This window comes from Haliotis cracherodii, unplaced genomic scaffold, assembly GCF_022045235.1.
Source record: "Haliotis cracherodii isolate W230 unplaced genomic scaffold, xgHalCrac1.p SCAF_11, whole genome shotgun sequence".
Classification (NCBI taxonomy): Eukaryota; Metazoa; Mollusca; class Gastropoda; order Lepetellida; family Haliotidae; genus Haliotis; species Haliotis cracherodii.
The window spans coordinates 28887880-28902346 of NW_027266266.1; the positions used below are offsets into that span (position 1 = coordinate 28887880).

A 14467-nucleotide genomic window follows, 5' to 3' on the forward strand; every position below is an offset into this window, starting at 1 on the left:
TGTACCATGTAACCACTGAAAACAAAGTAAATAAATTGTTTCTAGATTTATTTTGTGTTTTTATTTCCACAGTAAGACAATATTGAATAAATTAAGGAATAATAAGTTAAGTTATTTTGAACAGTTAAGTTATGATGAAAGACACATCAGTCTGTCACTGTCAGTGTGATATTAATAGATTAAATGAAGCTGCAGGGGAGTTACAATAAACAGTACTGTAGACCCTAAACTTCCGAGCAAAAGTTTCACATCAGCCTGTCTCTCTGTCAGGGTGATTGTGGAAGAGGAGACTCCTGGAGATGATTCTGTAGAGCATGATGTAATGGTTGATGACTTGACTCTTGGTCCTGGACATCTGTGTCCGCTAACATGCCTGGTACCTTTTCCACTCTGCATCCAGTGTAGGATAGACTTTTGAGGATTGAATTTATCCAGAGAGGGACCATCAATGCTAATATGCATCAATTTACTCAAGGAACCCTGAGTCATACATGTTCTCAGATTGGTTTTCAGCATATTAATCCGACTGAATCCTCTTTCACATTCAGCTGTACTTGGTGAAATTGTTAGCATGATTGATACTAGAGGCAAGATGTGTGTCATGTTGCTTTGTGACTTGTAGTTGGCCAAAACACTTTCAAAAGCATCAACCACTGGTCTGTCATTCAAATCTTTCATATGCATCTTGAGGTCAAGCCATTCATCAAATGCACTGGTCTTCTCTTCATCTGTAAGGAGGGGACTGTATATTTCAACAAGCCTCTGAATCTTTGAATCTCCATACTTTCTAAATTTCTCTGCTTCTGTTTCATAATTTGGCCACATTTTGAAATCAAACACATTGAATAAAGAATGTGGTTCCCCACCAAAGTGTTTGATGAAATGAGTGTCTTCTGTAATTGGAACACTTTGGATACTTCACTCACAAGATCAGTAAAGTCTATCATAAAATGCAGCATTTCAGGAAATCTTTCACTTTTCATTTCTGCAAGGTAATTTCTGGCTTTTGCAGAAGAATCATCCCGCCAAGATGCAATTTCTCCGAGGTGCATTATGGTAACTTCATAGTTATCCAGTAAAGATTTGAGTGCTCTGTTTTGGCTTGAAACCCATCTCACCTCTTTCACTCCTCAATAGTGTTTTAACTCTTTATCCAAATTTTTAGCAACAGCATACAATTCCCTTCTCCTTTTAGGAGAGTAGTAATAAAGTTTAAAGATTCCTTTCACAACATCTTCAAAAGTTTTCAGGTATTTAGATTCCTTCTTTGTGTCACAAACTACCAGCTCCAAGTTGTGGGCAATACAGTGCACAACAACAATGTAATTTTCACAGGATTCTGCATTGTGATTCTCCTTTAACTTATCAATAATCAGTTTCACTACCCCTCCTTTCTTTCCAAGATTAACATTAGCACCATCCGTGTTTATACCAAGGAATTTCTGTGACAAACTTTCTCCAGTTAGACCTACAGCATTCAGTCCATGAAGAATTCCAGCTTTGACTCCCTTTGCATGACCATGGTCCAGATCAACAATATCAGCCAGGTTTGTTTTCACCTGACCATCTTCACTCAAGTACCTAACATATACCACTTCTTGTTCAGTGATACGTTTGTCTGTTGAACCATCTGCTAAAATACTGACAAACCTGTTTTTTTCCAAATCCTGAGCAGTTTTTTCTTCAACACATCTGCTATAGATTGGGTGAATGCCTTGCAAGCATGATCATGCAAATAATTTGTACCAAGTATTACACTATTCTTAGACTGCAACTGACAAAAACTTGGACATTTTGAAAATGGTTCCCCTTCTATTGCAACATAGTAGGCTGTTGTTAAAAGCTTTTCATAAACTTCACTGTTTTTTCTTTCGTCAACTTTTTGCATTGACTTGGCAAACTGCGCAGTCTGGGGTTTGTCAATTTTTTTATCATGTTCACAGCACTGAATGTGCTTCCTAATTTTAGCGTGAAATTTCAAAGTTTCTTTTCTGAAATTATGATGTAAACCAGTTACTAGTCCACATTTGGGATCAGATAGTTTGGGGTATTTTCGACAGACAGTGGAATACAACTCGCTGTCATCATCGTCAAATTTTGCCCATTCAAATTCATTCAACCATGCAGGTTGTACAACACGTTTCGCTTTTGTGTATCGTATTGTTTTTTACTAAGTTTTCGTTTCTCCGCCTGTGTAGTCAACTTTTTGTCGGCATGACCTTCCGATGAGAAAAACTTTCTCATATCCGCCATTTTGGTTTAGTTAGCAACCGGCCGCTTATATCAATAAATAAAGACTGGTTTCAGCGCAAAGCCTGCGCAAAGATACATCAAGAGACAAACCTCAGCCTAATTTTTAATGCTATACGCGACATAAATATCGATTGGCTGAATGGCCGTGATTTCTGTGTCAATATATCACACATCAAAACCAATATAAATTAAACTGCTGTAAGTATCTGCTCGTCCGTCAGGACAAGTATTTGATAATTTTAGCTTGCCCGACATCAATTACCACTCGTCAATACGAGCGGACAAGTGGATTTTTCGAGGCCTGGATAGAGACAAACAACATTTCAGCTGAACCCCAGTGAATTGGGAGATTCAGACCGTTTTTGGAAATCTAGACTTGCTTCATTCAGGACCATAGCATTGCAGTTACGATTGGGTCAAGGGGAAAATAGTATAGTTCGGGGACTGAGGCCGAGTAAGAATACCACATATTATGTCAAATGCCTCAGCCCATGCGCATAGCGAAACACACATCATTTCTTTCCAATAACCTACATCCACTAAATGTGGGAGGGACGACTTCCTGATGTATTAGAGGTGGTATTCCTAGAATTATACACAATGATAACTATGTTGTTTGATATTTCCTTTAGAACACTCAATGTCCATGACATCATAGTCAGAATTCCCCAGAGGGTTTGGTGGCATCTACCATTTAGTAATCCATGAATGCTGACAGTCAATGAGATCTATGAACACATAGAAACTTTAAGAAAATGCACAATACCTTGAAATACTTGAAATACCATTATATTGCCATTCATATGACATCACTTCTCGTCTGTGTTGATCTCTTCGGTTCTAATGACGTCACATCCAGTGCTGATGACCTGTTATGGTGTCGTCATTTCCATTGAACTATAGATCACCTCCAGATATTCTAGTGCAGACCAGTTGTTTACATAAGATCTGTCCAACCCTAGGCTGACACAATGATCAAAGGGTCAACTGACCTTATAGGTTGCAAAACTAGAATCCTCCACTCCCCTGCCCTGCCTTTTGTCTCAGTAGAAAACGGCGTCTGATTACTGGGAAGCCACTGAGGGGCCCAGGGAGAATAATCCCTCCAGATCTGCATATATCTCATGCAGGTAGAAATTTGCAAACATATTATGGTACCTCCACTGACAGTGAGCAAGGTCATGCTTCACAGAGATGGAATTAGTTGACAGTTACTCCAGATAGGCGGGATAGTTCTGCAGACAGCAATTTTCCTTGATGGTGGTTTTCAAACAGCCAGCAATGGTTGCCATGGTAAAATCCCTTTCAACAATAGGCCTGCAGGAGATGATAAGTCATTTCCTGTGTCGACAATGTTCTTGTGTAGCTGAGACATTATTTCAGTGTTTGCACTGGACACAGTGTCTGTTAGGATGGTCCACAGTGACATGTATGCAGGGATGGAGTTGTACTGATGTTCTAGCAGACCTCTCACCACAGACTGATTCTTGGCAATGAACTCTAGTTGTGATATCAGAGTGATTCTACTCCACTTTGGTGCGTGAGTAAGGGTAGAGAAGTTGATGGTATGTAGCTCTGACACTCTAGCTGCTGTTGCCATGGCAAGCTGAAAACTAAATCTTCTTCAACACATGAAGCAGAGTTGCCTTATACAGAGTCTTCACCTTGACTCCAGATGAAATTGACGACCTGGAGGGTGGGATACAAGTGCTGGACACTGATGGAACCACGACAAGAATCCAGCAGTTGGACATGACAAGCTTCCAGTTTTTCGGCGAAATATCTTGAAGCCATCCCACCACTGTTCCCAACTGGACAAAACCAGGTGAAATAGGCATGGTTGATAGTTGAGTTGCCGCTACTAAGTCGAAACCGGTGCCCTCTCCCCTCGATGGTGTTGATGCTGTTGATGTTGTCTGAGGGGAGAGGGCCGGACGAATTAGCTATGAGGGGCATGGAAAAGAATCTCGTCCCGAAGCGATATGTCTCCTCTTGAGAGCATCTCAAGGAGGTGAGGTGAGGTGAAATTGGGTTTAACGTCACGTCCAAGATTAATGCGCTTATATAGCGACGTGCATGCACGTGTGTGTGTGTGTGGTTGCTTGTACTAATCCTGACTGATGCCGATGAATAGTGCTAGCTCACTGAGTTATCATGCCGCATTTTATCATGGATACCCCACTCAGACACAGTATACTGACTCTGAGCCGACCAGTCTTTGTTTTAGCCCTTTAATGCCGAGCGCCAGACAGGGTAACAACAAGTACCATCTTTTAACGTCTTTTGGTATGACGTGGCCAGGGGTTGAACCCCGGACCTTCCGCTCTCCGGGCGGACGCTCTACCACTAGACCACAGAGGCGGTCCCGGATCTCAAGGAAGATAATACAGCAAGGTTGATGGTAAACATCTGGAATGGTTCCAGTTTGTTTTGACACACCTCGTTGATAATCTGGTGTAGCTTCCGATTAAACATCACTAGAGCTGTGTTGGGCTCTGTCAGCACAGACTTCTTGATGGGCTCAAATATCTGGGAGCAGACCTGAGATCAGAGGCATTGTCCCTGGGTGAACAGGTTCTGACTAGACATCCACATCTGTGCCTAGAGAAGACCCACTGGCATTTTCAAAATGCTCTAGCGCTGAGTGAACGAGGCACACATGGTCCAGTCGTATCTCCATCAGAGTATCCTCTGGCAAAACCCTAAACTGAATCGCGGAGAGGAGGCATAACGTGATGGACACCCGCAGCAAACCAATTTATTTATGTACGCTCCATTGTCCATCTTTAGGCAATTTACGCTCTACATCACCTTGAACTTCACCATAGAGACGTTCCTGCTTGTAGAAGGTGACTTGACAAGACTGTCAATAGTTGGTAATTGAGCAGGTCGTCTGTTTGATGTGAGGCAACAGCAGCTTGTGCCCCGTCTTGGAAAGTGTATGAGTATCCTTTGCTCGACAAAGAATGGTTCTCGTGCCAGGCGGTCAAGGCTGTGCTTTGAAAATAGGGGCTGGGGACTGTATACCAACAAATTCTGTGGGGTGACAACTCAGCTGCTGCAGTTTAGCAAAGGCGTAATCCGGTCGTAACATGCTGACAGCCACGGTGTCCTCTACACCACTGGCGATCAAAGCAAGATCAGAGTCTGGATCTATAGCCACCCTGCCTGAATTATGTTGTTGACTGTCAACGGTCAATCAATCATTTTTTTCCAATACATATAGGCCACAGACCTTTGTGTACAAAAGTTGAGTACAGACGGGTTTTAAACATTCAGCCTTGCATTTCTTACTTCATTTGCATAACATAGATATGTTGCAAGATTTGTAATAATATATGTATCTGATGATGACAGAAGCATATTAAATTTACGAACTTTTGGATGACAATAGTACTTTGCTTTGAGATATAGTTGCCGTAACTTGACAAATTAGCTGGAAGTGGTACTCAGTTTCAACACAGTCTAATTTACAAAGTTTGCATTTTCTTAAATTTCTTGGAATTTTATAATGCCGTCCATTCTCAATTTCCAAAGTATGACAACTAAGTCTGAATCTAGTGAGGGTTGTTTTCATATTTTGCAAATTTGAGAATGACCAATAAGGTTCACATTTCAGTTTTAAAACAAGCATAATATGACATTTTTGAACTTGCAAGAAGTTCGCTATGCCAGATCTGCTAATTGTCTTTTAAACGTTGTTGAAACATATTTGGAAAAACCTTTCTGTTTCCATACATTTGTAACATCCACACATCTCTGAGACAATTGCTTAATTTAGTTACCCAAATGACTCGACCATGTTCATCATACAGGCACAACATATTGTAGTACTTTCTTGGTAAACGGAAGTCTGGGATCCTTGGTATGTTCAGCCACTATTTCAAACATCTGGTTAAAGCATATACACGATTTGGGTATCTGCCACACTCTCCCAATACAGCATTATTTAATGCAAATAACTGCACAGTTTCCAAATTTTACAACATTTTCAAACCCCCAGACCTCGGCACCATACAGAAGCACTGGCACGATCTTCGTATCGAAAATTTGGAAGTAGAAATCTGATGAAAAAGGTTGTAGCGAATGTATACCTCTCAGGATAGTTATCCAAACCCTTTTCGACTGCAGGGCAATCTTATCAAGAGTTTTAGACCAGTTGAGTCAACCCTTTTCCCTTTATAAAACCACTTTTAGAAACATGATAAACAACCACCATTTTTAAATACAACAACTTTGGTCTTTGACATATCAACTGACATGTTCTGTGTGTTACACAAATTCTCAAGGACTCTTAATTTCCTCTGGAGGCAAACACAAACACCAACGACACACCCACCCAACTACCCTGCTACACAAACATGTCATTCTTCTTTGACAAGCCACACCCACCCACCTACCCTGCTACACAAACATGTCATTCTTCTTTGACAAGCCACACCCACCCAACTACCCTGCTACACAAACATGTCATTCCTCTTTGACAAGCCACACCCACCCACCTGCTACACAAACATGTCATTCCTCTTTGACAAGCCACACCCACCCACCAACCCTGCTACAAAAACATGTCATTCCTCTTTGACAAGCCACACCCACCCACCTACCCTGCTACACAAATATGACACATCTCATTGACAAGCCACACCCACCCACCTACCCTGCTACACAAATATGGCACATCTCCTTAACAAGCCACACCCACCCAACTACCCTGCTACACAAACATGTCATTCTTCCGTGACAAGCCACACCCCTCAAACTACCCTGCTACACAAACATGTCCTTCTTCTTTGACAAGCCACACCCACCCAACTACCCTGCTACACAAACATGTCATTCCTCTTTGACAAGCCACCCTCACCCACCTACCCTGCTACACAAACATGTCATTCCTCTTTGACAAGCCACACCCACCCACCAACCCTGCTACAAAAACATGTCATTCCTCTTTGACAAGCCACACCCACCCACCTACCCTGCTACACAAATATGGCACATCTCCTTAACAAGCCACACCCACCCAACTACCCTGCTACACAAACATGTCATTCTTCCGTGACAAGCCACACCCACCAAACTACCCTGCTACACAAACATGTCATTCCTCTTTGACCGGCCACGCCCACCACCCTACCCTGCTACACAAACATGTCATTCCTCTTTGACAAGCCACACCCACCCACCTACCCTGCTACACGAACATGTCATTCCTCTTTGACAAGCCACACCCACCCACCTACACTGCTTCACAAACATGTCATTCCTCTTTGACAAGCCACACCCACCCAACTACCCTGCTACACAAATATGCCATTGTTCCTTGACAAGTCACGCCCGCCCAACAACCCTGCTACACAAATATGACATTGTTCCTTGACAAGTCACGCCCACCCAACAACCCTGCTACACAAATATGACATTTTTCCTTGACAAGTCACGCCCGCCCAACAACCCTGCTACACAAATATGCCATTGTTCCTTGACAAGTCACGCCCACCCAACAACCCTGCTACACAAATATGACATTGTTCCTTGACAAGTCACACCCGCCCAACAACCCTGCTACACAAATATGCCATTGTTCCTTGACAAGTCACACCTGCCCAACAACCCTGCTACACAAATATGCCATTATTCCTTGACAAGTCACGCCTGCCGAACAACCCTGCTACACAAATATGCCATTGTTCCTTGACAAGTCACGCCCGCCCAACAACACTGCTACACAAATATGCCATTATTCCTTGACAAGTCACGCCTGCCCAACAACCCTGCTACACAAATATGACATTGTTCCTTGACAAGTCACGCCCGCCCAACAACACTGCTACACAAATATGACATTGTTCCTTGACAAGCCACATCCATCTACCTACCCCGCTACACAAATATGCCATTGTTCCTTGACAAGCCACATCCATCTACCTACCCCGCTACACAAATATGCCATTGTTCCTTAACAAGCCACATCCATCTACCTACCCCGCTACACAAATATGCCATTGTTCCTTGACAAGCCACATCCATCTACCTACCCCGCTACACAAATATGACAATGTTCCTTGACAAGCCACATCCATCTACCTACCCCGCTACACAAATATGCCATTGTTCCTTGACAAGCCACACCCAACTACCTACCTGCTACACAAATATGCCATTGTTCCTTGACAAGCCACATCCATCTACCTACCCCGCTACACAAATATGCCATTGTTCCTTGACAAGTCACGCCCCAACAACCCTGCTACACAAATATGCCATTGTTCCTTGACAAGTCACGCCTGCCCAACAACCCTGCTACACAAATATGACATTGTTCCATGACAAGTCACGCCTGCCCAACAACCCTGCTACACAAATATGCCATTGTTCCTTGACAAGTCACGCCCACCCAACAACCCTGCTACACAAATATACCATTGTTTCTTGACAAGTCACGCCTGCCCAACAACCCTGCTACACAAATATGACATTGTTCCATGACAAGTCACGCCTGCCCAACAACCCTGCTACACAAATATGACATTGTTCCTTGACAAGTCACGCCTGCCCAACAACCCTGCTACACAAATATGACATTGTTCCTTGACAAGTCACGCCTGCCCAACAACCCTGCTACACAAATATGACATTGTTCCTTGACAAGTCACGCCTGCCCAACAACCCTGCTACACAAATATGTCAGTGCTCCTTGACAAAATACACACATCTGCAACAGTGAAGGAGAATCCAAAGGCAGCAAGGTCAGTAACTAAAGTGAATGGGGAGCAGAGCCCAAAGGATCAATTGACAAAAGACATCATCTGAAAATGGGCTTGTATCCATTAGCACAAAACAAGGGATAGCAATTAGCATACTGTACACTGCAGTGCACTCCCTGCATCACTGATAATCAATCTCGTGGATCATGTGAATGGAGTCTGTTATACCAGTATGATTTACGGTAGGACCAACTTCTATCTCTTTCCCAATGACTGGTCAGTATTACAAAGCTCTGCTCAACGGAGGCTTTGACAATGAGCTGACTGTTAAACTGTCTGAGCTGCAATTACATCTGGATGTCCATCACACTCCACAGCCTCTGGTTGTACTCTGCACCCTGGCCAAACAGATGAGCGTCTTCCTATAATTACTGCATGCGACAAGACAGTTAAATCTCCCTAGTTCCATCAAGTCCACAGCAGATGAAGCAGTGTTAATGTACATCTACTCAGGCAGTTTGGTTACTATGTACTTCCCTGACCACATGTGTGTGTTATGAACGTGTGAGTGAATGTTGCCTCAGATCACAGTCAGCAATATTCCAGCTATCTCATGTCTGCAAATAACCAAGTCTCGACCATGAAAGCCAGTGAATGAAAGCATGAGAAACAATCCACACCAATAGGGTAAATCACAAACAATCAGTCACAGATCCTCACCACTGGATCATCAATTGTGTCAACTCTTATGAAAAGCATGAGGTACTGGGGATTCTCTTTCTCCATGAGTGAAATATTTTTTTGTACATCCACAAAGGCAAGTAAAATATGTAAACAGAAGTTATGCAGAGTGATGTGATTGTAATGATGATGATTACATTTCAACAACACCAAATTTCATGCCTACACATGTGCTACATTATTACTCTGGTCAATGGATCATTGTGTGAACTTGAATTGCATTCTCAAATCCCTGGGTATCATACAACTAAAGCTGCCTATAAGGCGGAAGGAGGTCAACAGTCACATTACCATTTCATCCAGCCAGTATCCATCAATTTCTGTCCAGATACACTGGCTTCTTTCATTCCTTGGCCCTTAATGTCAAGTGTCAAGCAGGGTGGGATCAGGACCGCTCTTCACTGACGTAGTCAGCATGTCAGGCTGTGGGATCAGGACCACTTATGTAATCAGAATGTCAGGCTGTGGGATCTGGACCATTTATGTAGTCAGCATGTCAGGCTGTGGGATCAGGACCACTGGTGTAATTAGTATGTCAGGCTGTGGGATCAGGACCACTGATGTAATCAGCATGTCAGGCTGTGGGATCAGGACCACTTATGTAATCAGCATGTCAGGCTGTGGGATCAGGACCACTGATGTAGTCAGCATGTCAGGCTGTGGGATCAGGACCACCGATGTAGTCAGCATGTCAGGCTGTGGGATCAGGACCACTTATGTAATCAGCATGTCAGGCTGTGGGATCAGGACCACCTATGTAATCAGCATGTCAGGCTGTGGGATCAGGACCACTTATGTAGTCAGCATGTCAGGCTGTGGGATCAGGACCGCTGATGTAGTCAGCATGTCAGGCTCTGGGATCAGGACCACTTATGTAATCAGCATGTCAGGCTTTGGGGTCAGGACCACTGATGTAATCAGTGTGTCAGGCTGTGGGATCAGGACCACTTATGTAGTCAGCATGTCAGGCTTTGGGGTCAGGACCACTGATGTAATCAGTATGTCAGGCTGTGGGATCAGGACCACTTATGTAATCAGCATGTCAGGCTGTGGGATCAGGACCACTGATGTAATCAGCATGTCAGGCTGTGGGATCAGGACCACTTATGTAGTCAGCATGTCAGGCTTTGGGGTTAGGACCACATGTAATCAGTTGATCAGGCTGTGGGATCAGGACCATTCATGTAATCAGCATGTCAGGCTGTGGGATCAGGACCACTTATGTAATCAGTATGTCAGGCTGTGGGATCAGGACCACTTATGTAATCAGCATGTCAGGCTGTGGGATCAGGACTGCTGATGTAATTAGAATGTCAGGCTGTGGGATCAGGACCGCTCTTCACTGATGTAATCAGAATGTCAGGCTGTGGGTTCAGGACCACTGATGTAATCAGCATGTCAGGCTGTGGGATCAGGACCACTTATGTAATCAGCATGTCAGGCTGTGGGATCAGGACCACTTATGTAATCAACATCTCAGGCTGTGGGATCAGGACCACTTATGTAATTAGCATGTCAGGCTGTGGGATCAGGACCACTTATGTAATCAGAATGTCAGGCTGTGGGATCAGGACCACTTATGTAATCAGCATGTCAGGCTGTGGGATCAGGACCACTGATGTAATCAACATGTCAGGCTGTGGGATCAGGACCACTGATGTAAATAGCATGTCAGGCTGTGGGATCAGGACCACTTATGTAGTTAGCATGTCAGGCTGTGGGATCAGGACCATTTATGTAATCAGCATGTCAGGCTGTGGGATGAGGACCACTTATGTAATCAGAATGTCAAGCTGTGGGATCTGGACCACTTATGTAATTAGCATGTCAGGCTGTGGGATCAGGACCACTGATGTCATTAGCATGTCAGGCTGTGGGATCAGGACCACTGATGTAATCAGCATGTCAGGCTGTGGGATCAGGACCACTGGTGTAATCAGTATGTCAGGCTGTGGGATCAGGACCACTGATCTAATCAGCATGTCAGGCTGTGGGATCATGACCATTGATGTAATTAGCATGTCAGGCTGTGGGATCAGGACCGCTGTTCCTTTATGTAATCAGCATGTCAGGCTGTGGGATCAGGACCGCTGTTCCTTTATGTAATCAGCATGTCAGGCTTTGGGATCAGGACCACTGTTCCTTTATGTAATCAGCATGTCAGGCTGTGGGATCAGGACTGCTGTTCCTTTATGTAATCAGCATGTCAGGCTGTGGGATCAGGACCACTGTTCCTTTATGTAATCAGCATGTCAGGCTGTGGGATCAGGACCACTGTTCCTTTATGTAATCAGCATGTCAGGCTGTGGGATCAGGACCGCTGTTCCTTTATGTAATCAGCATGTCAGGCTGTGGGATCAGGACTGCTTTTCACTGATGCAACAAATTACATTTGTAGCTGTGTCTGTTGCTAGAATGTTTTCATCCAGAACTAGTAGAAGTGTCATGTGTCATCAGGCTGTGTGGTGAGAGTGGATTAAAAGCAATCTTGAATTGTGTGTACCCCAAGCCCTGCTCCCCAATTTACCTATTCCCATGGCAGGCGAGTGAGCTGCAGTGTCAGGAGCTTGTCACAATGCAGTCATGGACAGCAGTATGGCCCACAGAGTTGTCTCCCCTCATAGCTGGTCAAACTGCAACAATAAAGAGACATATATAAATATATTGTATGTGCATTCAAGCTTTTTAGAAGTAGCAGGGATTGGGGCATTATTTGTGGTTACATAGCCAAAGATATTAACAGATTGCCATTGATACAATGTGTACTATTGCATTTCTTGCCACCCTGGTATGGAGAATTCCATTCATATTTTCCAGCTGGTATAGTCTTTATTCATTTGGTATTGTAGGCCACAGGCCCATTATACATCACAGAGCATACACTGAGAGAAAAACATTATAATACAAAAGTAAATTTTAGGTGATTTACACAAGACTTAGTTTCACTGCTTTGTAAATGAATATGTTTATATGATTCATACATTATTTGATGCCATTAAAATATTAAACGTATGTATGGAGGGGTACAGGTAAAACTTTATGGGTATATATTTTCGTCTTAAATGTACATAAATCATCTCCAATTTGATTTTGACTGCAAACCAGACACACCCTTTAAGATTTTAACTCTTTTTCATACCTCCCAGTCTCAATTCGGAGCTGGTGGCAAAAGTTTCAAAATTGCGCAAGGGCATGTCTATATTTAAAAATTGATAATTCTTTTAAATATGTTTCTAAGCCGAAATTTGTTTTGAATAAACTGTAAAGAGTTGGTTTTGAGCTTGATGAAAGAGCTGTGCACCAATTTTGTTCATAAGATGATTTTAGTCTGAGTATAAATTCCGACAGAAAGCTGGAGATATTACTTATAAATTGTTGGTCCCATATGTAACCAAAACCAGTAGAGAATAGGATGTGTTTTACTTTTGATGCCAAGTTAGTTTTACCATTACTACAGTCTAACAATAATAAGTTATAACATTTCTTTACCAAATGTGATTCAGGCATATTAATTATTTTCCACCAATACTTAACAACACGTTTAAATGCAAATATGTACATTGGGTATCTTCTGCATTCTCCTCTAACAACGTGGTTTGCGGATGACTGCTTAACGCATAAAAATCTCTTACAGGCAAACATTTGTACAACTTCTATTTCTTCGTAATTATGAACACCCCAAACTTCAGACCCATACCATAGAATTGGGCTGATTTTGGAATAAAAAATTTTAAAAATTAGATCATGAGGTAATGGATTTAACATATATAATGATTTAAAAATTCAACACGGAACCGTTTTTGCCTGATTTGATGCACTTTTAACATAAGCAGACCACAGTTGTGATCTAGAGAATAATAATCCCAAGTACTTGTAACATGAAATACATTCAAGCTGGTGCTCATTAAAATACCACTTTTCGACTCTGGATAAATTTCCCTTTTTTTTAAAATAACGATTTTAGTTTTAGCTAAGTTAACAGACAAGTGGTATTTATCACAAATACAACTTAAAACATGAATTTGTTTTTGTAGCCCTAAGACAGTACCTGCAAAAGGGACCATATCATATGCAAATAACAACGAAAATACCTGTAGCTGCACCCCTGGCGCACATGAAGATTCTATTTGTTCAGCAAGCTCATTTATAAAAATAGAAAATAAGGGGCTCAACCCGCAACCTTGCCTAAGGCCTGAAGGAAAATCAAAACTTTCAGATAATATGTTATTTGATTTAACACATCCCTTCACACAACTATAGATAGATTCAAGTGCATTTAACATCTTGGGTGAAACTCCCCTGTTGTTTAATACAAACCATAATTTAGATCTGTTAAAGTCAAAAGCTTTTTTGAAGTCGACAAAAAGCGCATAAAACTTACCTCGCTTTTTTTTGGAAAAGTAGTGTTGAATAATAGTTTGTAAAATGAAAATGTTATCTATTGTGATATATCCTTTTCAATATCCTGCTTGCGACTCACTAATTTTGTCCAGCTGGTAAAATACCCTGTCTTTGACAAGCTTGCCAGCATGTTTCCACTGATTGAGATCCCGACATAAAAACTATTTCACTACGAGGACATTTAAATGACATAATAATGTTCATGATGTTACATCTAAGAGTAGTTTATGAGGCCTCCCGTTGGCCTAACCATTGCATCTTTTGATATTGGAACAATCACAATCACTGGTGTATTTATGACTAACTGTTGGCAGAAAACTTTGATTTTTCGGAAAACTTGACAATAGTCCAACATTTGATTATCC

At 42.3% G+C, this 14467-nt stretch overlaps 1 protein-coding gene across 1 annotated transcript in view; it reads right to left on the reverse strand.

Moving 5' to 3' along the window:
- The window catches only part of LOC139456398 (calcium/calmodulin-dependent protein kinase kinase 1-like), a 160170-nt gene that overhangs the window by 129880 nt on the left and 15823 nt on the right, over positions 1 to 14467 (reverse strand). The window contains exon 2 of the mRNA XM_071238091.1: positions 12229 to 12334. Coding sequence (XP_071094192.1) covers positions 12229 to 12238 — 10 coding nt within the window. The 5' untranslated portion in view covers positions 12239 to 12334. The remainder of the gene's footprint in view (positions 1 to 12228; positions 12335 to 14467) is intronic.